The 23,666-nt window shown below is 39.0% G+C and overlaps 1 protein-coding gene across 2 annotated transcripts in view; it reads left to right on the top strand.

Annotated features, from left to right (window-relative positions):
• Positions 1 to 23,666, top strand: part of TBX20 (T-box transcription factor 20) — a 195,526-nt gene that overhangs the window by 135,794 nt on the left and 36,066 nt on the right. For both annotated transcript variants that reach the window (XM_067562505.1, XM_067562503.1), the window contains 7 exons: positions 1,980 to 2,071; positions 13,290 to 13,389; positions 15,283 to 15,360; positions 17,140 to 17,226; positions 18,851 to 18,910; positions 20,512 to 20,592; positions 22,462 to 22,563. In XM_067562505.1, the coding sequence (XP_067418606.1) occupies positions 1,980 to 2,071; positions 13,290 to 13,389; positions 15,283 to 15,360; positions 17,140 to 17,226; positions 18,851 to 18,910; positions 20,512 to 20,592; positions 22,462 to 22,563 (600 nt within the window). The remainder of the gene's footprint in view (positions 1 to 1,979; positions 2,072 to 13,289; positions 13,390 to 15,282; positions 15,361 to 17,139; positions 17,227 to 18,850; positions 18,911 to 20,511; positions 20,593 to 22,461; positions 22,564 to 23,666) is intronic.

The following is a 23,666-nucleotide window of genomic DNA, read 5'->3' as shown; positions in this document are numbered from 1 at the left end:
CTAACAACTTAAATTTTTTCCTCCACGTTCCGCCAAGTTTGAACTGCCTTTGTGCTCATGCTCTGTTTCACTGTTTTCTCTGGTATGTGGAATTGCTACTGTGTGGAAGCAGAGCACATATAGCACTAATAGGCCAGTTAAGTAAGATTGGAGAATAACATGTCAATTTTAGAGAGGGCTTTGGCACCTGTTGGTTGCAATACACATGCCCATGCTGCAGACTAAATGCTACCATACCCTAAAGAGTCCAATCAGTTATCAATCAAAACAGAAATAGAGAGGAGGTAGAGAGAAAATATTGCTGATACGTAAGTTAATGTAAGAATAGAAGTTCATAGAAACGCTTTAATTGCCACCAGCAGTTCCTCAGTAAAAGTTTCAGTACTAGTAGAACTCAAGCAAAGTCATTCCTCTTCCACTGCAACAGTAAGTGGATACAAAGGAAAGATGTATTTTGTCTATTCAGGATTACTTTTAAAAATGTTGGATGGGAAAATAGGTACCTGATAGCTATCTGTTGGTAATTAAAGCTTTCCTGTAGCCTTGCGTATACATCTCACATTGCTAAAAGGTTTTTATTTAGATACTGAATTGAATTTGCAGTACATCTTATAGCAGGCATTTGTCAAACAAAATTTTCTCACACAGTTAAATTGCTAATGTATAGGAAAGAACATCTTTCAAAAGTTGAAGTAACATGAAGACACTTGTGTATAATTGCACAATAACATTGCTTTGAAATGGAAAAATGATGCAAAGAACTAAAACTTTACAGATTTGCATTTTTAACTCCTTTGTGGAATTGAATGTTGAAAACCAAGGATCCGATTTCTGCAAATCCTTATACAGGGCTGAGCCTAAAGGCTCAATCTGGCCTATATGGGGTGGCACAGCTACATGCTTTGCCACCCCAGAGCATTCTGGGAAGAAATTGTGATTCAATCTCAGTTGGTTTGCCTTCTCACCACTTGCTCTGTGATGGGGAGAATAATTTACAGCAGCTATGTAATGGGTACACTTATGCCTGGTCTACACTGCCATCAATGAGAGATACGCAAGCTACATAGCTTGCATATCTCCCATCGACTTACTTACGTTGCCGTACCACAGGGTCTCCACTGCACTGCATTGACAGGAGACTCCTTCCAGTCGACACAGCCTTACGCCTTTTGGGGGGTGGGGTGGATTAATGGCATCGATCCTGGAAGTGCTGTCTGCAGCCCACTCAATTGATCCCTGTAGCCCCAGCAGTATAGATATACCCTTAGTTTCAGCTCAATGTTACTGGCTTGTGTGTTGGTGGGCAGAACCAAGATTCTGTACATTCCCCAAAGCTGTTGGGTGCACAGTCTCTGCTTTCTCCTCTTCATGCCTGAGCCACAGTGTGGGAGACCTTATCATAGGCATGCAGGGTGTGTTGGCTTATCCTTCTCACCCTCCCACCCACACTCGTATATGTTGCTGATTTAGCTTGTCACAATCCTGCTGTGTGCGTAGTTCTTATTCACATGAATAATTCATTGATTTCAGCTAAGACTTTATGTAAATAAGGGGTTGCAAAATATGGCCATACAGAAGGGGAGGTGAAGTGAACCTGACTACTTTGACATCTTTGTTCCTTGGAGGAAAAACTGCTCCCAAGCTGTCAGATTTTTTTTGCAAGGGTAAGATATTGTTCCCACTGTAGTTCTCTCATGTACAGAGAAGGAGCCAGTAGTAGTGGTTTAAAAAAATCCCCAACCATTAGAGACCTGAAGCTGTATCTTCACTCAAGCATGCATGTTCCTTCCTTTCCTCTCCAGTATCTTGTCTTGTGACACACAATTTTTTTTAATTTATGACTGAGTCTTCATCCAGTTTGTTTTTGTACTATTGCACTTTCCATAGTTGATCATTTTTTATTATAAATGCATTGCATTGTAGGGGAAAAATTAAATGTAGCAGAACATATTATGAACTAATCCAATTCTTATTTTCAGTGCACGCGTGTGATGTGGACTCCACCTCTCCGTGAAAGTTTCTCATACCCGTTCCTTGTGCTTCAGATGTTGCTTTTGACCTACATTCTCAGGTAATTTTCAATTTATGCATGGTTATTCTGAGTGAAGGGTTCAAAAACAGAATCCCCAAGACAGTGCATTCATTTAGATGCTATGGTGTTGTACATACTAGGTTTTTTTTTCTCTCAGACATTAACCATTGTTGCTAACACCAATGCAGCTCCTCCACTGGTAGTAATAGTGATATTACTGGTGTGGATCAGGCTCCCATGACCACAACATTTTTAACAATGGGCTAGTGGAGCTACATTGGTGTTAGCAACAGTGGCAAACTCCTAGTTTAGACACAGCCTTCCTGTACAAACCAGAAATCATATATATGATTCTTTGAGTGATTGCCCATTTCCGTTCCACCTTAGATTTGTGGGCACCAGTGCATCAGAGTTGGATAACTTTTTCCCATAGCAGTACCTGTTGGAGTGGCTCATGAGCTCTCTGAGTGCTTTTGCTGCTTACCAAAAGCATAAAGGGGCTGAGCGGCCCTGGCTTCCTTCAGTTCTTTCTCATTGCCCATGATCAGTGGTCAGAACAAGTGTGAGTATCTCATACTTCCCCTTTGTGCTTTAGAGAGCTAAATTTCAAGACAAGTTATTGGATGACGTGAAAGAGGAATTTAAGCCTTTTATAAATGAGGGTTGTTTGTTTGTCCATTCCTCTCCATAGGCCGTGCTAGATGAAACACACTTAGTGGCTCAAGTGATTGATAGCGGTCACTATGTACCTTGTTTCATGGCTGCAGGTGTTAAGCATACTGGTTAAAGTCCTGCACAGAATAGAAGGCTTGCCCTTTGAAGGTTTGAATTTGATTTTGTGCAAAACAGATGAAGCTCTGAACTCTCCAGAAGATTCCAGGACAACCCTGAAATCGTTGGGTATTTATACCCCTGCTATAAAAAGGAAGCAGTTTTGACTTCAGGTCTAGAGAGAGAGCCCAACAGCATAAAAGAAGGCATAATAGGTCTCAAAAGAAGAGACCACCTTTTCCACCTCCTTCAAATTCTGCAACTTTGAGGCAACTTTAAACTTCTAAGCAGTTTTTTTTTTTTACTCCTTGGTCAAAAGCAGCAAACTGCTCCTGGAGATTTCCCTTCCCTTTGGCAACAGGTTGTTCCACTTCCTAAATGCTTGGACCCACATTACATCAGATACTGGAACTGGGATATACCCTGCAATTCATGTATATTCCTTCTACCCCCTTCTTTATCCCTTTTTACAGACCACTCTCACGGGGTTATACTGTACTAATTCAGAAAGTGCAAACTCTGGTGCAGTTAGGGGCCATAGAGGAAGTGACTCCTCAACATTGTGGGGGAAGGGATTTTATTCTTGATATTTCTTATTCCAAGTCCAAAGGAGACTTCAGGCCCATTCTGGACCTCTGAAACCTCAATCTATTAATAAAAAAGATAAACTTTAAAATGGTTACCGTATCTTCTATTATCCTGTCCCTCTCTCTCGATGACTGGTTCCTGACCCTCGGTTTAAAGGATGCTTATTTTCATGTGGCCATACACCAGAGTTGCAGGAAGTTTCTAAGATTTGACAGAGCAGATGTCTATTATCTGTTCACGGTCCTTTTTGTTTGGACTGTCTTTTTCCGCCCCCAAATTTTCACAAAGTGCAGTGGCAGCACATCTTTGAAAGATGGACATCCTGGGGTATCCATACTTGGATGACTGGTTGCTCCATGCACAGTCAAGGAAGCAGGTGGATCTTCTGTATCTCTTCTTCCAGTTCGTGGGCCAGCCAATCAGTTATCACCCCTGCACAGACGATCAGATTTATAGGGGCAGTTCTCAATTCCTCCACAGCGAGGACACATTTGCCTCACGCTAAGTTTGAGGCAATATTTGATGTGGGTGCAGACTTTCAAACAAATCCCCATACAACAGTGAGGAACTACTTGAGACTTCTAAGACACGTGTCAGCATCCATGTACATGACTTTTGTCAAACTTCATCTCAGAGTCCTATAGGGGTAGTTGAAGTCTGTTGACCATTCCTCTCATCATCTACTGTACATGCTGATTTACGTACCTGCAACTTTCCGTCCTTCCTGAACAGATGGGTGGACCCAGCCAATATATGCAGCAGGGTCCCTTGCCCCGTTCTACGGTTAGTGACTCTGGTCACAGTACGTCATCCCTTGGCTGGGGAGTACATCTGGGAATCTTAAGAACTCAGAGTCTGTGGTTGGATCAGGACTTCTCCCTCCATCAGTGTCAGGAACCTTTGAGCTATACATCTGGCCCATTGAGTATTTGTACTACATGTAGCTGGCTGTTCAATACAAGTACTCATGGGCAACATGGTGGCAATGTCTTATCTCAACAAACAGGGAGAGGCCAGGTCCGACCCCTTTGCCAAGAGGCAATGGACTTTTGGAATCTCTGCATTGAGAAAGGAATATCACTGAAAGAATATCACCTTCCAAGATCTCAGAATTCTCTAACAGTCCATCTCACCAGTTCGTTTAGCAGAGACCACAAATGGTGTCTCAGACCCAATGTTGTAAAATCCATTTTTCAAATTTGGGGAGTGTCAGGATTGGGCTTGTTCATTACCTGGCCAAACAGTGTCCCCAGTTATGTTCAAGGAGAGGACTCAGTCTGGGGTCACCAAGAGATGCTTTTCTGCTGTCTTGGAAGGGGCGGCTTTTTTATGCTTCCCCCCACCCATCCCGATGGTGCCAAGGATGCTAGCCAAGCTCAGGCAGGACCACTCCATTCTAATAATGCCTGACTGGCCTTGTCAGCATTAGTTCTCGTATCTCTTGAACTTCTCTGTTTGGGATCCAATCCCCTTCCTCACCTCCTTTGGACCCATATCTCACAAGTTAGACTCATAGACTTTAAGGTCAGAAGGGACCAGTATGATCATGCAGTCTGATCTCCTGCACAACTCAGACCACAGAACCTTACCCATCCACTTCTGTAATGGACCCCTGACCTATGAGTTATTAAAGTCCTCAAGTCATGGTTTAAAGACTTCAAGGTACAAAGAATACATCAGCAAGTGAGTAGTGCCCAATTCTACAGAGGAAGGCAAAAAACCCTCAGAACCTTTGCCAATCTGCCCTGGGGGAAAAATTCCTTCCCGACCCCAAATATGATCAGTTAAACCCTGAGCATGTGAGCAAGACTCACCCGCCAGACACCCAAGAAAGACTTCTCTGTAATAACTCAGAACCCACCCCATCTAACATCCCTTCACAGGCCATTGGGCATATCTACCACCAGTAGTCAGAGATCAGTCAATTGCCAAACTAGGCTGTCCCATCATACCATCCCCTCCATAAATTTATCAAGCTCAGTTTTGAAGCCAACTAGGTTTTTTGCCCCCACTGCACCCCTGGGAAGGCTATTCCAGAGCTTCACTCCTCTGATGGTTAGAAACCTGTGTCTAATTTCACGTCTAAACTTCCTGATGGCCAGTTTATATCCACTAGGTCTTGTGTCCACAATGGTGCTGAACTAAAATAATTCCTCTCCCTCCCTGGTATTTATCCCTCTGATATATTTATAGAGAGCAATCGTATCTCCCTTCAACCGCTTTTGGTTAGGTTAAACAAGCCAAGCTCTTTGAGTCTCCTCTCATAATTCAGGTTCTCCATTCCTTGGATCATCTTAGTAGCCCTTCTCTGCACCTGTTCCAGTTTTAGTTCATCTTTCTTAAATATAGGGGACCAGAACTGCACACAGTATTCCAAGTGAGGTTTCGCCAGTGCCTTGTATAATGGTACTAACAGCTCCCTATCTCTATTGGAAATACCTTGTCTGATGCATCCAAGGACCGTATTAGCTTTTTTCATGGCCACATCACATTGGCAGCTCATAGTCATCCTGTGATCAACCAATATGCCCAGGTCCTTCTCCTTCTCTGTCACTTCTAACTGATGGAATCCCCAGCTTATAGCAGAAATTCTTGTTATTAATCCCTAAATGCATGACCTTTCACTTTCCACTGTTGCATTTCATCTTATTTCTATTACTCTAGTTTACAAGGTCATCCAGATCTTCCTATATGATATCCTGATACTTCTCTCTATCGGCAATACCTCCCAACTTTGTGTCATCCGCAGACTTTATTAGTACATTCCCACTTTTTGTGCCAAGGTCAGTAATAAAAAGGTTAAATAAGATTGGTCCCAAGACGGATACCTGAGCAACTCCATTAGTAACCTCCCTCCAGCTTGACAGTTCACCAATCTGTATGACCTGTTGTTTTCTCCCCTTTAACCAGTTCCTTATCCACCTTTCAATTTTCATATTAATCCCCATCTTTTCTAATTTAACTAATAATTCCCCATGTGGAACCGTATCAAATGCCTTACTGAAATCTAGGTAAATTAGATCCACTGCATTCTCTTTGTCTAAAAAGTCTGTTATCTTTTAAAAAAAGGAGATCAGGATGGTCTGGCACGATCTACCTTTTGTAAAGCCATGTTGTATTTTGTCCCACTTACTGTTAACCTTGATGTCCTTAACTACTATCTCTTTCAAAACATTTTCCAAGACCTTGCATACTACAGAGGTCAAACTAACAGGCCTGTAGTTACCCGGATCGCTTAGTTTCTATTTTTAAGAAAGGAAAAAAAATGTTAGCAATTCTCCAATCATACAGTACAGCCCCTGAGTTTACAGATTCATTAAAAATCCTTGCTAATGGACTTGCATTTTCATATGCTAGTTCCTTTAATATTCTTGGATGGAGATTATCATCCCCCCCCCCCCCCCCAATGTAGTCCCATTAAGATGTTCGAGTTTGGCTTCTACCTCTGATGTGGTAATTTCTGCCTCCAAATCCTCATTCCCATTAGCCGCCATATCACTATCCCCAAACTCATCATTAGCCTCATTAAAAAGGGAGGCAAAGTATCTGTTTAGATATTTGGCCAGGCCTAGATTATCCTTAACCTCCACCCCAATCTCAGTGTTTAGCGGTCCCACTTCTTCTTTCTTTTGTTTTCTTACTATTTATATGGCTACGGAATCTTTTACTATTGGTTTTAATTCCCTTTGCAAGGTCCAACTCTACTTGGCTTTTCTCCTTTTTCACTTAATCTCTACATGTTCTGACCTCCAAGTGGTGGTTTTCCTTGCTGATCCCTCCCATCTTCCACTCCTTGCAGGCTTTCTGCTTTCTCTTAATCACCTGTCTGACATGCTTATTCATTTAGCTTGGTCTACAACTTTTATCTATGAATTTTTTCCCCTTCCTTGGGATGCAGGCTTCAGAAAGTTCCTGCAACTTTGACTTGAAGTAATTCCAAGTCTCCTCCACCTTTAGATCCATGAGTTCTTCAGTCCAGTCCATTTCCCCAACTAATTCCCTTAATTTTTAGAAGTTAGCCCTTTTGAAATCAAAGACCTTAGTCACAGATCTATTTTTGTTTATCCCTTCCATTTAGTTTGAACTGAATTAGCTCATGGTCACTCAAACCAAGGTTGTCCCCTACAATCAGTTATTCTATGAGATCCTCACTACTCACCAATACCAAATCTAAAATGATATCCCCCTCTTGTTGGTTCAGTAACTATTTGGTGAAGGAATCCGTCAACTATCACATCCAGGAAAATCTGGGCCCTATTATTACTACTAGCACTTGTCCTCCAGTCTATACCTGGGAAATTAAAATCTGACATAATCACACAGTTCCCAATAGTATTTACTTCATTAAAAGCCTTAAAGAGGTCTCTATCCATGTCCAAATCAGATCCTGGTGGTATGTAGCACACCCCAAGCACTATCCCAGGGGAAGCTCTGGTAGCTTTCTTCCCCAATGTGATTTTTGTCCAAACACTCTGTCTTATCAATTCCATCACTTCTTTTTTCTTTACAGTCTACCTCCTCATTGATATACAATGCTACTCCACCCACTTTACCTTTATATCTGGGTTTCCTAAACAGCACATACTCTTCAATACTTGTACACCAGTCATGACTACTATTCCTCCATGTTTCTGTTATCCTTATAATATCTGGTTTCACTTCCTCTACCAGTAGCTCTAGTTCCTCCATTTTGTTACCCAGGCTCCTCGCATTGGTGTATAAACATCTCAATTTCTGCTGTTCGGCTTCGCTCATGTTCCTTACTTGACTTGGCATAGTCATTCTACTACCAATATTGCCTATTAGACTGGTATCGCCACTACCCTTCCTCATAATGTCCATTCTGCTCCCCACTTCTGTGTCCTTTTTTACTTCATTTTCCTCCCTCATTTTCCTCCTCCCAATGCTAAAATCAGGCGTGGAGATTACCTGGGCATCTCCCAACCATCTCCCCCAGCTTGCTAGTTTAAAGCTCTCTTAATCCATTGTGCCAGCTTCCATCCTAGAAGTGCATTTCCCTCCCTATTCAGGTGAAGTCTATCCCAAGAGAACAGTCCTCTGTCCAGGAATGCCTCCCAGTGACCATACATCCCAAAGCCCTCATTATAGCATCACTGCCTGAGCCATCTGTTGATCATCAGACTCTTATCACACCTTTGTTGTCCTCTAGGGACAGGCAGAATCCTACTGAAGATCACCTGAACCTCAATTTCCCCAGCCTGGCATAGTCTCCTTTGATACATTCAATTGAGAATCTAGCTATATCATTTGTACCCACATGAAGGATAATCAGTGGATTCTCTTCCACTCCCACTAGTATCCTCTTCAGTCTCAGGTCCACATCTCATATCTTAGCACCCGGCAGACAGCACACCCACTTCTGTTCTCCGGATCAGTTCTGGTTACAGGCCTGTCTGTTCTTCTCAGCAGGGAGTCCCCAGTCATGTAGACCTGCCTTTTCCTGGTAACGGTGCGATTCTCCGGCCTATCCCCAGTTCTTTCTGGCTGCAGGTCATCTCTTCTACTATTCTCCTTTGCAATCCTCTGCAACTGTTCCTGTATCCTCCTGGGGCTCTTATTTGATGGTATCTCTATTGGCTTATCCACCCTTTGTAGAGGAATAGCTGCTCTTCTCTTCTTCCTTGCCCTCCCACCTTCAGCAACCACCTGCTGTGCCCCTTCCTCATTTTCCAATGTCGCAAACCTGTTTCTGAGCTCTATTTCTCCTTCACTAGCCCATCTTTTCCTCTGACGAACTCTCGCAGTCACATGCTTCCACTGGCTACTTTCCTCACCCAGCATTCTCCCCCTCAGAGTTCGTTGGTCCTGCTTCCATCTGCAGGTCTGGGTTTTCCCCTTCAGCCTCCTCATTCCTTTGCTCCATCAGCTGCTCGAACCCCCTTCTAAACTCAACCAGAGTTTCGACCTGCATCTCCAGTCCTCGAATCTTCACTTCCATCAGCTCTATTAGGCGGCACTTCATACAAACGAAGCTCTTTTGAAGTACTCTCTCCAGGATCGTGTACATCCCACAGCTTCCACATCAGTCATCTTCATTGTCTCTTCCATTGCTTGAGTGACTACCATTACCACCTCTGTATCTGTTATAGCCTTTCCCCTGCTTCCTGTCAGTGAGAGAGAGACACACAAAAAAAACCACCAAAACAATCCTCAACGAGCACCCCAACAATACCAGAACACCATACACTCCCTCTCCAAACAAACTCCCATTCAAACTCCCCTGTTTTCAGCTCTGTTGCTGACTCCTGTGCCGCTGCAGATGATTAGGCTTCAGTTCATGACTAGACTCTGCATCTGAACCCTCTCAATCTCCATACTCAGTGGTTAGATTATCAGGAGTTTGCTGTTCCTTGGCAATTCAAAATGTTCTTTTGAATAGCAGGAAATAGTCTACCAGGTGTACATACCTTATGAAAGGGAAAAGGTTCTCTGTTTGGTCCTGGCAGAGAAACACCTCTTCTTCCCAGGATCCTATCCAGTTTGTCCTGGGCTACTTACCACACCTAAGAGATGAACTTGTCGTTTAGTTCACTGAGGGTACAATTGGCTGCTATCTCAGCATTTCACTCGCCTGATCCGTATTCTTCAAACCTATGACTGTCACATTTTTAAAAGGTTTGAACGGACTTTCTCCTGTTAAAGATCCAGTTCCTTCTTGGGATTTAAATGTAGTTCTCTTTGAACCCATGGCCTCCTATTTTTTGTCTGACCTCTCAGTGAAAGTTGTATGTTTAGTAGCTCTTGTCTCAGCTAGAAGGCTTATGGACCTCCACACTCTGATGACTGACCATCTGTACACCATCTTTTACAAGGACATAGTGGCATTGCATCCTCACCTCAGATTTCTTACCAAAACAGTTTTGGGTATTCTCTTGAATCAGACTATTTATTTGCCAACTTTCTATCCGAAGCCCTACTTAGAAAGATGGAGAGACTACATACTTTGGATGTTCAAAGAGCGTTAGCTTTTTACTCGGACAGAACTAAGGAGTTTGTCATCTCTGTGGTTTGTTTCATTTGCTGATTGAATGAAAAGGAAACTAGTTACCTCCTAAAAGATCTCCTCTTGGATTTCCACCTGTATTCGTTTATGCTATGATATTGCTAACATACCTCTTACTCACAGAGAATGAGTTTACTTCACAAGGGCACAAACAGCTTCAGCATGTTTCCTGGGTCATGTTCCTGGTATCTGCAGGGCTTCTACTTAGTTTTTGATCCATATGTTCACCTCTCATTACACTATCTCACAGGGATACAAGGATTAAGCAGTTTAGGCGGGTAGTGTGTTACAGTCCTTGTTTGGGAAGACTCCAATACCCTCCTCTATTGGGGACTGCTTGTGAGTCACCTAAACTGGAATGGACATGTGCCATCACTTGAAGAAGTTACCTGTTCAGATACTTGTTCAGTAACTGTTGTGCATATCCATTCCACTACCTACCCTTCTTTCCCTGTACAGTGAAGTCACTGCACATACTGGCTACCAGTGTGAAGAAACTGAGGGGGGGTCAAGGTGGCTGTGCCCCTGTATCACAGCAAGCAGTACAAGTATGTGGAGGGTACATATGTTGCCACAGTGGGTATTGCTATGGAAAAAGTTCACTGAATCCAGTGCACTGGTGCAAACACTCCTAAAGTGTACTGGAGATGAGCAATACTGCCTGAAGAACAGCAGTAACTGAACAGATCTGTAACCAATTTTTTCTTTAAAGAAACGGAGGATTCTCACTTTGGTGTCATGCTCCTCCCAGCACAAAATAGGGTGAAACTCCCCCAGCTCAAAACATTTTCCCCTTTAATGAGTAGTGTTGGTTGTGGGTAGTGCCTTTTCTTTTACAGCAGTGGTTCTCAACCTATTTACCATTGTGGGCCATATATGCATCTCTTTGTGTTATGTGTGCCGTATCCATACTACCTGTAGCCCGTGAGGATGTTACATGTGTGCTGATTGGGCTGCAAGCCGGCTGCAGGTTGAGAACCACTGTTTGAGTTTCTCTGCAACTGAAGATGAGCTAATCTTTTATATTTACAACCCTAAATTTGTCCTAATAAGAAAGAGTTGAACTGGGAAACCATCCAAGATATAACTTGAGAATTATAACTCTTTAAGCTGGAAGTATATTTTGCATAGTTATAGCCAACACCAATGTTTTTTGAGCCATTTTTCAGTTATACCGCTCTATGAAAGGCGAGGATAAAGATACTTTCCTTGTCTGGTGTGTTGCACTCTATACGAAGTCAGCTTCAACCTAAAATGTAGCAGACACCGAATATTCAGTAAATGTCGAGCCCTGAAGTGTTGGGGTGAAAAAGCAGACCATATTACACACAATTCATTTATCAGTTATATATTCCAGGCTTAATTATGCTTGTTGATTAGTGGAGTCACTCGGCTCCTTACATCTGGATACCCAAAATTGTATTTGAGTTTACTACCTACAAGAAGTGAGCGAGTATTTAGTAGAGGTATTTAGTGCCATTTCTTTGAATGTGTGCTGATTTGTGGGTCTTCCATGAAACTTTAATTAGTGATTCCCGTCGCTCACACAGAAATCCATGGGTGCATTTTGAAACTTCAGAAGCTTTTACATTATAAAATATTTATTTGATCACTGAGGTAATCCAAAAATGGAGTCAGAGGACACCATGGGTCAGTGCAGATTCTGGAGATTGTATTAGAGTGCTTCAACTAGATATATATCATTTAATCCCCACTTGTTTACTTGTAGAGGAATGGAAGCATGGCAGCTATTCTAGGGTTATATAGGGCTCTGCCCTTGGGTCACTGGAATCACAGCATGCCTATGGGAGAAGGAGTAGAAAACTTTTATGCTAACTTGCAGCAGTTTGGGAAAACAGGGGCAACCATCCATGAGGTTCAAGAACTTTCAAGGAAGTACAATCATTTTACTGTCACGTGGGTTAGTTCACACAAGTGGTTATTACTATAATCCTCCTAATAAATGGAATTAAAGATTTTTTGTGACATTAGACCTCTGTATAAAGTCTAGCTGCAACTGAGTAATCTAATTAATTTCCTACCTTCTAACAGATGGAACAGCTCAGTTTGAATGAGCTGGGTCTTCTTTTTTTAGCATTACATCCCATTGAAGCAGTTTTTTCTTCATTTATGGAAATGGTTGTCCTTCCTTGGAGGAACTTGAGCCTCATAGGTAGCTGCCCTAGTTTTCCCAGACTGTTACAGATTGACAGGAAAGTTTCTACTCCTTTTCCCATAGACATGCCTTTTTGTGATGCCAGTGACCTTTGAGGATAGAGCCCTATATACTCCTAAATAGTTGCCATATTTTCACTCCCCCATAAATAGATAGACAAGTGGAGTTTAAATGATACATGGTGGGGTCAAATTCTGAATTTGTCAGCAAACGTTGACATCCCATGTTTATAACACTGTACTAGCAGTATTGCACAAAATATTTGTGTCACTTGTGTAATGCATCATTCTGGCTGTCATGTCATCCATGAGAAAGAGGCTGACTGGGCATCTTTAGAGAAATCTGAAGAGGTGGAACACTTCATAAAGCTTGAGAAGAATTCTGAAATAAATGTTACACTTTTTGAGATGAATGTTCACCATAGCTTGCTTAGTGGAGCCACTCAGCACATTTTTTGTTTACTTCAACTTCTACTTTTATTTCAAAAGGTGAGCTATGAAATAACAATGGTCAGAATTAATAATTTTGCATGTTATGGAAATTAATACAAAAGTTACTTGAACTGTACTGTTCACAGTTGTCAATTTATATTGCAAGTCCAATTTTTCGATACTATTCCCTGCTGCTCTTTTGGATGAAATGTAAAGGTCTATTGTAGTTTAACTTACTGGTATGTGTTCTATTTCTTTTTTCCCAAGGACTCCGAATATTAATAGAGGAAGCTTGATTGCACTGTGTGTTTCTAATGTCTTTTTCATGCTTCCCTGGCAGTTTGCTCAGTTTGTCCTTCTGACACAAGTAAGACAGTTTTTAATGAATATCACCAAAATATTCATGCTTCTATTAAGTATATCTCTGTTCCTGTACCCAGGGTGATAGAATAATGTGTATGTAGCTTCAGAATAATAAGGTCAAGCTTTGTAGCAGTATGGTATACACAGAATGTTTAGACAAGTGTGTAGGTCAATGCACAACTTAGATTCAGGTAGAATCTTTATCTTATTTAGTTAAATTGCTTTGTACAGTCAAGTGAATTTACCGGACTTCTGATGTGTTTTTTAGCTGCCATTTTCATTCTGCACCACAGTAACCAAAATTTGGTTTTATGTTCATTCTTAATATCTGTTCTCTAAACGGAGTCCAGAATTCAGCAGCGAGACTTCTCTCTTGCTCCCAGGTTCATATCACATCATCATATTCACTGCTTTCCTAACATCTCCAAAGTTATTTCAGAATTGTCCCCTTGTCCCACAGTCTTTGGAGCTTTCTCCCTGTAAGGTGATTGAAAGCATACCATCATTTTTGTCCTTATTAGAGCATAGGAATGCCCCTTTTGAACCTTTCCCAGATTTCTCTGCCTCCTGAGAAACAGCAAGTACTCCACATGTAGTTTTGCAAAACCATATATGAAAACAAATATTTTTGTGATGCAAAATAAAATATTTCAGTGACAAAAATATTTTGTGGGCATGGAAACTTAAGTAATTTGCCTTTTAGTCCACGAAATGCAAATATTAAGCAGTCAGAAAGTGAAATTAATATGTTTAATTTCACTGCCCAAATTGTTTGAAGTCTAAAAAATAAAAATAAAAATACCTAAGTACAATCACCTTAGTTTATTAAAATGATTTTTTAATTTTAATAAGGTGATATAATACAAATAAGGAATTGTTTTAAAATGTCTTGAATTTTTTTGTTGAACAAAATATTCCAGCATGAATTTTACATGGGTAGTGCTCACTTTTGATGTACCTACTGATACAGGTACAGTATCCCGAGCTAGAGTGCAAAAGCTGAGAAATGAATGAATAACTGGATAAGAGAATAATGTAATTGGCAGAATTATTCCCAAAGCTCTCCTCCCAACACACCCCCTCTCCCAAGTTTTTCTGTGTCCTTAGCTTTTATTGTTCTTCTGAGGATGCAAGGATGCTCTTCCCTTCCTCCCTTCCCTTATCAACCCAGGTTGCCTGGTGCCTGAAATACGGGAGCTTCTCTTCTTCTCCTCTATCTTCTTTGGGCTGCTGCATTTTGAATTAGCAAAGCTTTTGAGCAAAGCAATCTGGGCTGGGGTAGATGGGTCCCATAACCCCAAAAAAGAAAATTAGTTGCAGGTGGCCACCAAAAATGTAAACTACAGGAAAATGTTTATTTTAAAAAACATTGATAATATGACCCTCATTTTTCAGAAAATTAAGGTAAGGACAACAGTGGTGGTCTTCTGGTTTAAATAGTGGATTGACACTTCGGAGAGCTCAGTTCAGTTCCTAGCACCACCATAAACTTCATGCGTGACCTTGGGCAGTCACTTAATTTTCCTCATCAGTGAAGTGGGGATAATATTTCCTGATTTTACACAGTGTTAAGGCTAATAATAATGAATGTTCTTTTATCTGAAAGTGCTTTCTAAGAGCAAATTAATAAAAAAAAAGTGGAGGTCATTAAAAATTAATAAAGCAACATTGTAAACCTTATTCTTGAAAAGTTTGTGTTTTATTTTGTATTCATTGGTTGTTACACATAACTTCACTGGAATGTACACCTTTGTTCAAAACAAGCCATTGCAAAAATTCATAAGCCTGTAATCGTTAAAAGGAGCTACAGATGCTTGTGAGTTATTGTTGAATAATGTACTTATGCTGTATGAATGTATAGCATTCAATTAGTTTAATCTTCTCTTTTTAATTCCAGATAGCCTCATTATTTGCTGTGTATGTTGTGGGTTACATTGAATCACACAAATTACAGAAGATACTTTGTGCACATATGGTAATACTTCCTTTTTTAAAATTAATCTAGTCAAAGCAGCTCTAGTATCAAGAGAAGCTAGTTTTAGATATTTTGATTAGATGTATAGTGAGTGTAAAGAATTGAGTGTAAGGCTAAGAGTGAAGAGGGGGAGGGGAATAGAACCCTGTCCCCATGTAGACTCTGAGATGCACGAAAATGTCTTTTTAAAACAGAACACTGATGATTATTTGCCATTACCTTTTGTGTGTTAGAAAAAAAGAAAAATACGATAGCTTTTAAAAGAATATAGTCACGTTTGGTAGACCAACATTTGTGTCTGTCTTAGAGGTGGATATTTTCCAAATGTCTTGCTAATAAATAAATTGTTCTTTTTATGACTCAGTGGTTCTCAAGACTAGAGGCATCCTTTCATTGGGAGTACAATATGTGCTGTTACATAGCAGGAAGAAATACAAAACTCACTTACCTCCAGAAATGGAGAATATATCATCTTTGTTGTAACCACTGTCATCTTTCACCTGTCCAGTCATCTCTCCAGTCTATGCAGGAAGCTACCTTCCACATGCTAAATGTTGAGAGGGCATTGGCCTTTTATTTGAACAGAACCAGAACATGCAGGAAATCTTCTAGACATTTTGTTTCTATTGCAGATAGGTCTAGGGAATCCATTATCTCCACAAAGATCCTCTGGATGTATTATTGCCTGTTATGGCTTGGCTGATGCTCAAACTCCCCTGTAAGTGACTGCATGTTCTACTAAATTGCAGTCTACTGTAGCCTACTCAAGGATGTTCCAGTTGCTGAGATCTGCAAAGCTGCAACATAGAGTTTAGTGCATACTTTTTTATTCTGTTATGCTTTGGTTCATGCTGCTAGATTGGATGCTGCAGTAGACAACGTAGTTCTCTCTTCAGCGTTGGACTCTGATTTGAACTCCCTGTCTCCTTGAGCTAAGGAGTCACTTGAAGTAGAGCACCCACAGATACACTACTCAAAGGAGAGGTTACTCACCTTGTGCAGTAACTGGAGTTATTCAAGCTGTGTGTCCATTTGGGAGCTCCACTACCTGCCCTTCTTCCACTTTGCTTTGGAGTTTCCTCTGTGGGTCTTTGCAGTACAGAAGGAATTGAGGACGGTTCGCTGGCGCATTGCTATACAGCCTCTTTTCAGGGCATAAAAATGTGTAGTGTGCATTTGCAGGCCGAACGGGCACTGCTCCCAAAAATTTCTGATCAAAGGCGCAGGGAGCATGCACATCTGAAGTGGAGCACACACAGGGACATGCATCAGAACATGCAAAGAACTCCAGTTATTGCACAAGGTGAGTAACCTTCTTCTTTCCCCCTCAGGGTTTCAGAACTACTTTGTCCCCAGGATTCTGGGAGTCTGACTATCCGCCTATATAAGTAATTTAGTAAAATAACTTGAAAGAATGAATAGAACATCAGGAATATCTTTTTGAAAAATGAAAGAATAGCATAGAGGCTGAAATAGATTCTGTGATTAAATCTTTTAGTCTGTGAAGACTATTGATTTAAGTTACTTACATCATCATAGTAGTTCACATTTGCTACATTGCCATCATTTTAAATCTTTATAACTAATCTTTCTCAATACAGTTCTTTAAGCTGGGTCTTTAGGATAGAGAGTTGCTGCATAGTATGTAGATATTGATATATTTAAAGAAAACTATGGCATTGCTGTCAGTTATCTATTTTGTTTATACTATATGTTGTATTTAAGAGAGTTACTTGATGGTTTAGATATTGGGACATGTTTTGTATTTTCTTATTTCAGGCATCTCTTGCACTGTGTTTCATTTTGATGTTTGGCAACTCAATGTTATTGACTTCCTATTATGCTGCCTCTTTAGCAGTTATCTGGGTAAGTTTTGGAAGATAATTCATTTGAGATGCCTAGGAACATACTTTTGCATTATTGTCTGTGGACTGGTGTATTAAATGTAAAATTACAACTTTCCAAAATAGTTAGAAAAGATTATACTTCAATGAGATTGATAACGTTAATCTTGGCTGATGTTTAGGAAATGGAGAAGTGACTTTAATTACTTCTTATTAACAACAAAATGGTGACATGTCAAAGCTTTGACACGAGAGAAACTGAACATGGACTTACACTTTTTCATGTGTAAAGCTAAAAACACTCACGTTAGTGTACTAAAAGTTATTTATATGCTGGCAAATTTTGTAAAACATCTGACACAAACTATACATGATTAACTGATTGGACTTTAAAAGGAAAGCTGTGGCTTAAGTAAATTTCTGTTTGAAGTTTAAGCAGTATAAAAATAATAAAGAATCAATCTTAAAACAGGTATGCTTTTTCCAAAACTGCAATTAATACAGTACAGAATGACTATTAACATAAGCAACAATAATCAGAAATTATAAATTGTTATGAAAACAGTCCGAGAAAGTCCACTCATCCAGGACCACACTACAGGCATTATTAAACTATTAAAGATTTGTCATCTGGTGTCTTTCCTTACCCCCTATTTTCAACAGAAAAAGACTTAGCCAGGAAGAAAGAAGACAAAAGGATTATCAGACAAGGCTAGTATGAGGACACTAAAGAGAGCCCATTTCCACTTCAGTCTCTCTTGACATTCCATGCTGGAAGCCTGGAGAGTAGCCCAATGCCTCAGTCATTTTATTTTAACATTGTCTCTTAAATCTTTTCTGAGAAATAACATAGTACAGGGACGCTGAACCACGCTCCTGACTCCCTCATTAGCTAGAAGTTCAAATGTCCTTAGTTACTAAGAGACTTTCTTTAGTTTCACCATTTGTAATGAAATTTCCATGTCATGTAGCTATTAGTCTGGTACAGAGTAGGCTTCTTACAGCTCTTCAGCTCATACCCCATTTGTGATTTTTATTATTTGTAACATTCAATGATTGTATGTGTTCTTGCTATCATAAGATGGTGAAGAGAGCACACAAGAAGAAAATGTATAGTGATTCTGTAACTTAGCAACAAAATGCAGGAAAACTTAGTGATTCTGTGTTTAGTGTTTTTCTTCCATTGTACTCCATCTTCCCTTGTGGATTCTTTGTGTACATCATTTATGCTGGAATTAGTAATTATTCTTCACTTCGAAGTTTCTTGTTGCTGGTGAAAACAGCCAAGCTTTGTGTGCTTATATTGCCTTTGATGTTTTTTTAAAGAAAGCTTGAAACTATATAAAGTACAATCTCACCCAGCAGACAGAAGAGTTGTTCTAACTTAATGCAAAAGAACTGCAATAATAAGAGTATCAGTTCTTTAGTCTGTCTGATCATCATGAAATTACAGTAAGTGATTTATTACATGATATTCAATCATACGGTTGACAGAGTACATGGGTTTCAGCTATAATTTTTAAGAATGTTCATGTGGTGACATGTCAAATTCTTCAGGAAAAATACCTTGTTTTTTCATGTGTTACTGGAATATGTGATTGGAATATGTGATTGGAAATAAGTGAATAAATTTGTTATTATTTTAGGGTATTCTTGAATTGAGTCCAAAATTGCTGAAAATGGGTAGAAGAGAAGTCAGTTTATGGGTAAGGATTGATAGTTCTTTTCTGATAAATTCTATTGAAATATCACTTATGTCAGCCAAATCAGGAAATTATCTATGTATTTCTAATGCAGTGAATATACAAGAACTCAGTTTCAAGTAGTATTTTGAATATCAATATTTCAGAATTGACTAATATCTCAGGAGGACAAAAAAAAATTTAGAAGTAATTTGACAAAACTGAACTAAAATCTTTCACACTGCAAGAGTTAATAGAAGTTAAAAATACAGGAATTTTCTGTTTAGTTACAGTATTTACAAAATGATAAGAATTGGATCACTTACACTAGATTTATCCCCAAGACAGAACTATGGAAGGAAATTGCAAAATAATCCAATATCTGATTAAAAGAGCAAATTGTATGCACTCTTACTTTAGAACTTAAAGGTAATATTGACAGTGTGAATTTAGATTGAGAAACTGATATGAACAGAAAATTTCTCCAGAGGACTGAAGGAATATAATATTGATACAAGTTCACCATCATGGACAGAATACCAGTTGAAAAGTATGATTAAATATTGTCTCCCACCAGCATTGCAAAATAAAATACACATGGTACAATTCTGGAGGGGATGCCATGGTATAGGGCAGTGTTTCTTAACCTGGGGTTTTAGAGGGGTCGCAAGTGCAGAGCTGGTATTGGGGGTGGCAAGAAAGGCAATTGCCTGGAGCCACAGGGGCGCCATGAAACTAAGTTACATGCCTCAGCCCTGTGGGGGTGGGACTCAGGCTTCAGGGGTACAGTAGTTTGGAAAGGTTAAGAACCACTGGTATAGGGGATCATTTGCATATCTTAGACAGTCCTGAATTTAAATGATGCTGGTTAGATAAAAAAATAATTTATGCAAATTCCTATTACTTTGAGATTAGGAAAATGTCCCAATTTGTGGAAATTAAACAAATCTCTTTAATTTCTTATGATGGCAGTCAATAAAAGTATTTAATCCTTTGGGTGAAAAAAGATATACCATCTCTAGAAAAGTGGCTGGCAAAAATAAAAGAATTAAGAGAAATGGAAAGACATGCTAACTACATTAGATTAACTGAACTATTGCAGAAAATATGAACAAAATGGGTTATATATCAATTTTTAAAATTACAATATGTATGCCTCAACTTGTGGCTTCTCTGCCTCAATTCTGCATTTTTCCATTAGCTTGTATAGCATTCATCCTCTTTTAATACTTATGCTGTTAATCATTATATTAATGATTTATAAAAAGTTAGTAGCTAAAAATAAGGTTCTGGAAATTTCATTTCTGTTGACTGCACACTTGCTGTGATAGTGTTTCAAAGCATTAGGAGAAGAGAGGGAGTATTAACTAATGTTTGGAACAATGTACATAAATTAGTAATAGGTCTTTCAGTCTCAGGGGCAAAACATTTAATATCACTACTGTGTTCTCTAATTATTGGAGTATACCTCGAGTTACAAATCACACACTTCTTGTGACTGTCTGTTCCTTTATTCTTGACACTTTCCTAACATGAGAGAACTTTTTCCACTAACTGCACATATTCAGCATGCTTTTTTCTTCTGTTCTCCTTCTTCAGTCTGAATTGTATGCTTCATTTTGTAGGTCATTGAAGGATTTGCTTGGTTATTTGGGACAATCACCTTGAAATACTTGACTTCTCTAATATTTGGAGTAGCTGATGATGTAAGTGCTGCTTTTTTAAATGTTAGTCATTGTTAAAGGTTTGTGTTCAGAAGGTTATATTGCTGTATTGCTTCATATCTTATTTAATCGCTTTAAGTTTTTTCTTCTCTGAGAAATAAAATATTTAAACTGCACAATACTGAAGATGATAGCTAATTTATTATTCCATTTTCCTTTCTTCCAAAATGAAATGGACCTAAAAGTTAAAGCAAGCCAATAAATGAATGTTGTTTCTTTTTGGCAAACCAATGTAATGTTCCAAGACATTGAGTTATCATGGAAAAGTTAAACTTTGCTCAGCTCTTAACTGACCACCATTGATCTAGAACTATACTAAGTAGAACTTAGACACATGGGAAATAACTTAGTAAAACTGTCTTTGGAGTTTAAAAAAGTTTAGTAATTTATTTTTAAAGACCTATTAATGCTTTATGGGAAACCATGGGAAACACTGAATAAATAAATTCTACATTTAGATTACATTGTCCTGCCCTCCTACTTTATCATTAAGGGGTTTTGTATGAAAAAGGAATTTAAACCGAGTTATATTTTATCTATTTGGCACCTTTTTGTCAGAAGCATTGAAGGAAAAAAGGATGTTGTAATAAAACAATAATTTAAAATAATCAACATAAGTGGCAAATGTCATCCTGAGCTAGAAGAAATTGTTAACCATACAAAAAAGATTTATCTATATCTTCAAAAATAATGTTGAAATTTTGCTTAAGATAATTGTTTCCAAAGCCCTTAAAAATGTTCTGAACATATTTAAGTTTTGGCTATATTATACTTTATTATATAATGTTGCCTTTATTTGGTATTGTATTGTTATGGGATTTCTAGGATTACTTGTGCAGAAGTGGGAGAGGAATTTCAAAATTGCTTCTCCCTCATTCCCTATGGATTATCACTCCAGGGTATTATGATTTCCAGTGCATGCCAATAAGGGAACTATTCTTACCTTAATTAGTTTTACCCAAGGGCAAAAAGTTTTTACTATTAGCATTCGTTGCTATGTCTTCAGTCATAGCATTCACTTAATGGAAACTATATGTCTATTCTGGATGCCATCCAACCATATAGGAGATGTTTTTACTAACTGTTCATCTCCATTTGATCAAGGTCTTTATTCTTTATTTTTGTATTATGCTCACTTTGAGTTCTGAAATCTTTGTTTAACTAGAGGACTTCAGTCCACCTTCCTGGGGGTTATAGTGCTAAGTAGACTCTCCTATTTAACCCACGTGTGTTAGAGGCCACCTCAAAAAAAGGTTATTTACCATTGGAATGTGGTTCTTGTGATAGATTGTATAGCTGCTGCATATTGTACTAACTCCCCTTCTCACCTTCCTTAGAGTTCAAGTTCAGCTCCTAAGGACTCTGAGGTGGCTGGGGCTGCATGATTCACTTATAAACGTTGCTCTTAATGTTTCATGCTGCAGAAAATACATGTATAGCCCCAACATGAAATGTATTCCAAGATGTTCCTAAAGTTCACTGGTATGAGATGGGGATAGAAGATAGGGAGCATGCATCCCCTAAATATGAATATGCAAAGCAAAGGCTCTTGATGAACCACACTTTTTTGGTAACCAACTTTTTTCTTGTAATCTTCTGCTGTATGTATTTTCGCAAATCTAAGAATTTTGTACCTGAAAATCTCCTTTAATCTATCCAAATAATGTCTTGATGCATTTACAGTTATACTATAAATAAAGGGTTTTTGTTGAACTAAATAGGAAGATGTTTGGTTATGAAAAAAGAACTTTGTTACAGCATTATGAGGTCAATTTCACATTTACTGATTTTTTTTTTTTTTTTTTTTTTTTTTTTTTTTTTTTTTTTTTTTTACTTTATATTTTCTACCAGGCTCATATAAGTAACCTGCTAAAATCAAAATTTATTGGCTACAAGGATTTTGATACTTTATTGTACACCTGTGCTATAGAGTTTGACTTCATGGAAAAAAAGGTAACTTATTAACTTATTAACCTCAACTATGATTGCTTTTATCAACAAATCTGAGAGCTATTTGCTGTCATTTTGTTTCTACATTCAAAAGGAGTGACAGAGCCCAATGAAAGAGTTTTTGTTTTTGTTTGTTTGTTTTTAAGTCCACTTAACTTCTTTGTAGATTTTCATGAAGGTACAAATAGGAACAGTATGATTTCAGACTTGAAAGAGCTAGCTTTGGATAAAAGAGTAAGTACTGGTGTAAAGATAAATACTTTAAATTTTGTGAAACCACTTGTTTTATGTAATTAGACATGCATAACAAAAATGTTCGTGGGACAAAAAGCAGATGACACCCATACTTTAAGGCAGGGGTGTCAAACATCCGACCCGCGCCAGGTCCAACCCACCAACCTTTTTGGTCCTGACCCTGGCGGCAGCACGCATTGCCATGACCTCTTGTGGTGTTGTACTCGCTGGCGGCAGCAGCACACTGCCGCCAGAGGGTAAGGCTGCGAGATCTCGCAGCGGCAGCGCGCTGCCACGAGATCTGTGTACTCTGGCGACAGCGCATGGAGCACTGTGTGCACGAGACACAGCACTCGGTAAGCAGTTGCTAGATATTTAAACCTGTTCAACATTTTACTCACTGTTCTATAGATCTGTTTGATGCCTTCACAAGATTAAAAACAAACAATCCCAGTGGGGAAGGTAAAGTTGATAAAGGTAGGGGAAGAGATCTTTGAAATTCCAAAAAAGGAACAAATAACTTGTTTTAATTGGTCATTTATATTCCTATAGGTCCTGAAAAATAGGACCTGCTTCCTGATTTCCCTAGTAAAACGAGTGACCTCACACATATTGTAAACAAATGTTCAGTTTAATGGTTCTTCAAATTCCTATTCTAATTTCTTTTCTTCAGAAGAGTTGTGTTATTGCTCATTCTTGGCAGAAATGCCAAGAAGAAAATTAGGTTTGATTTATATATAATGAAATTTGTCAAACTTTATTATAATACAGTACAATATAATACAGTAATTTTAATTTTAAAAAAATTGATTTATGGTATGTATGGCCCACTTGAAGTACATTTAATTCAAATCTGGCCCGCCATAGGAAAT

The sequence above is a fragment of the Emydura macquarii genome, unplaced genomic scaffold, assembly GCF_026122565.2.
Source record: "Emydura macquarii macquarii isolate MOO-44397 ecotype Brisbane River unplaced genomic scaffold, CSIRO-AGI_Emac_v2 contig_2432, whole genome shotgun sequence".
Taxonomy (NCBI): domain Eukaryota; kingdom Metazoa; phylum Chordata; order Testudines; family Chelidae; genus Emydura; species Emydura macquarii.
This window is presented reverse-complemented; position numbering and strand designations above follow the sequence as displayed.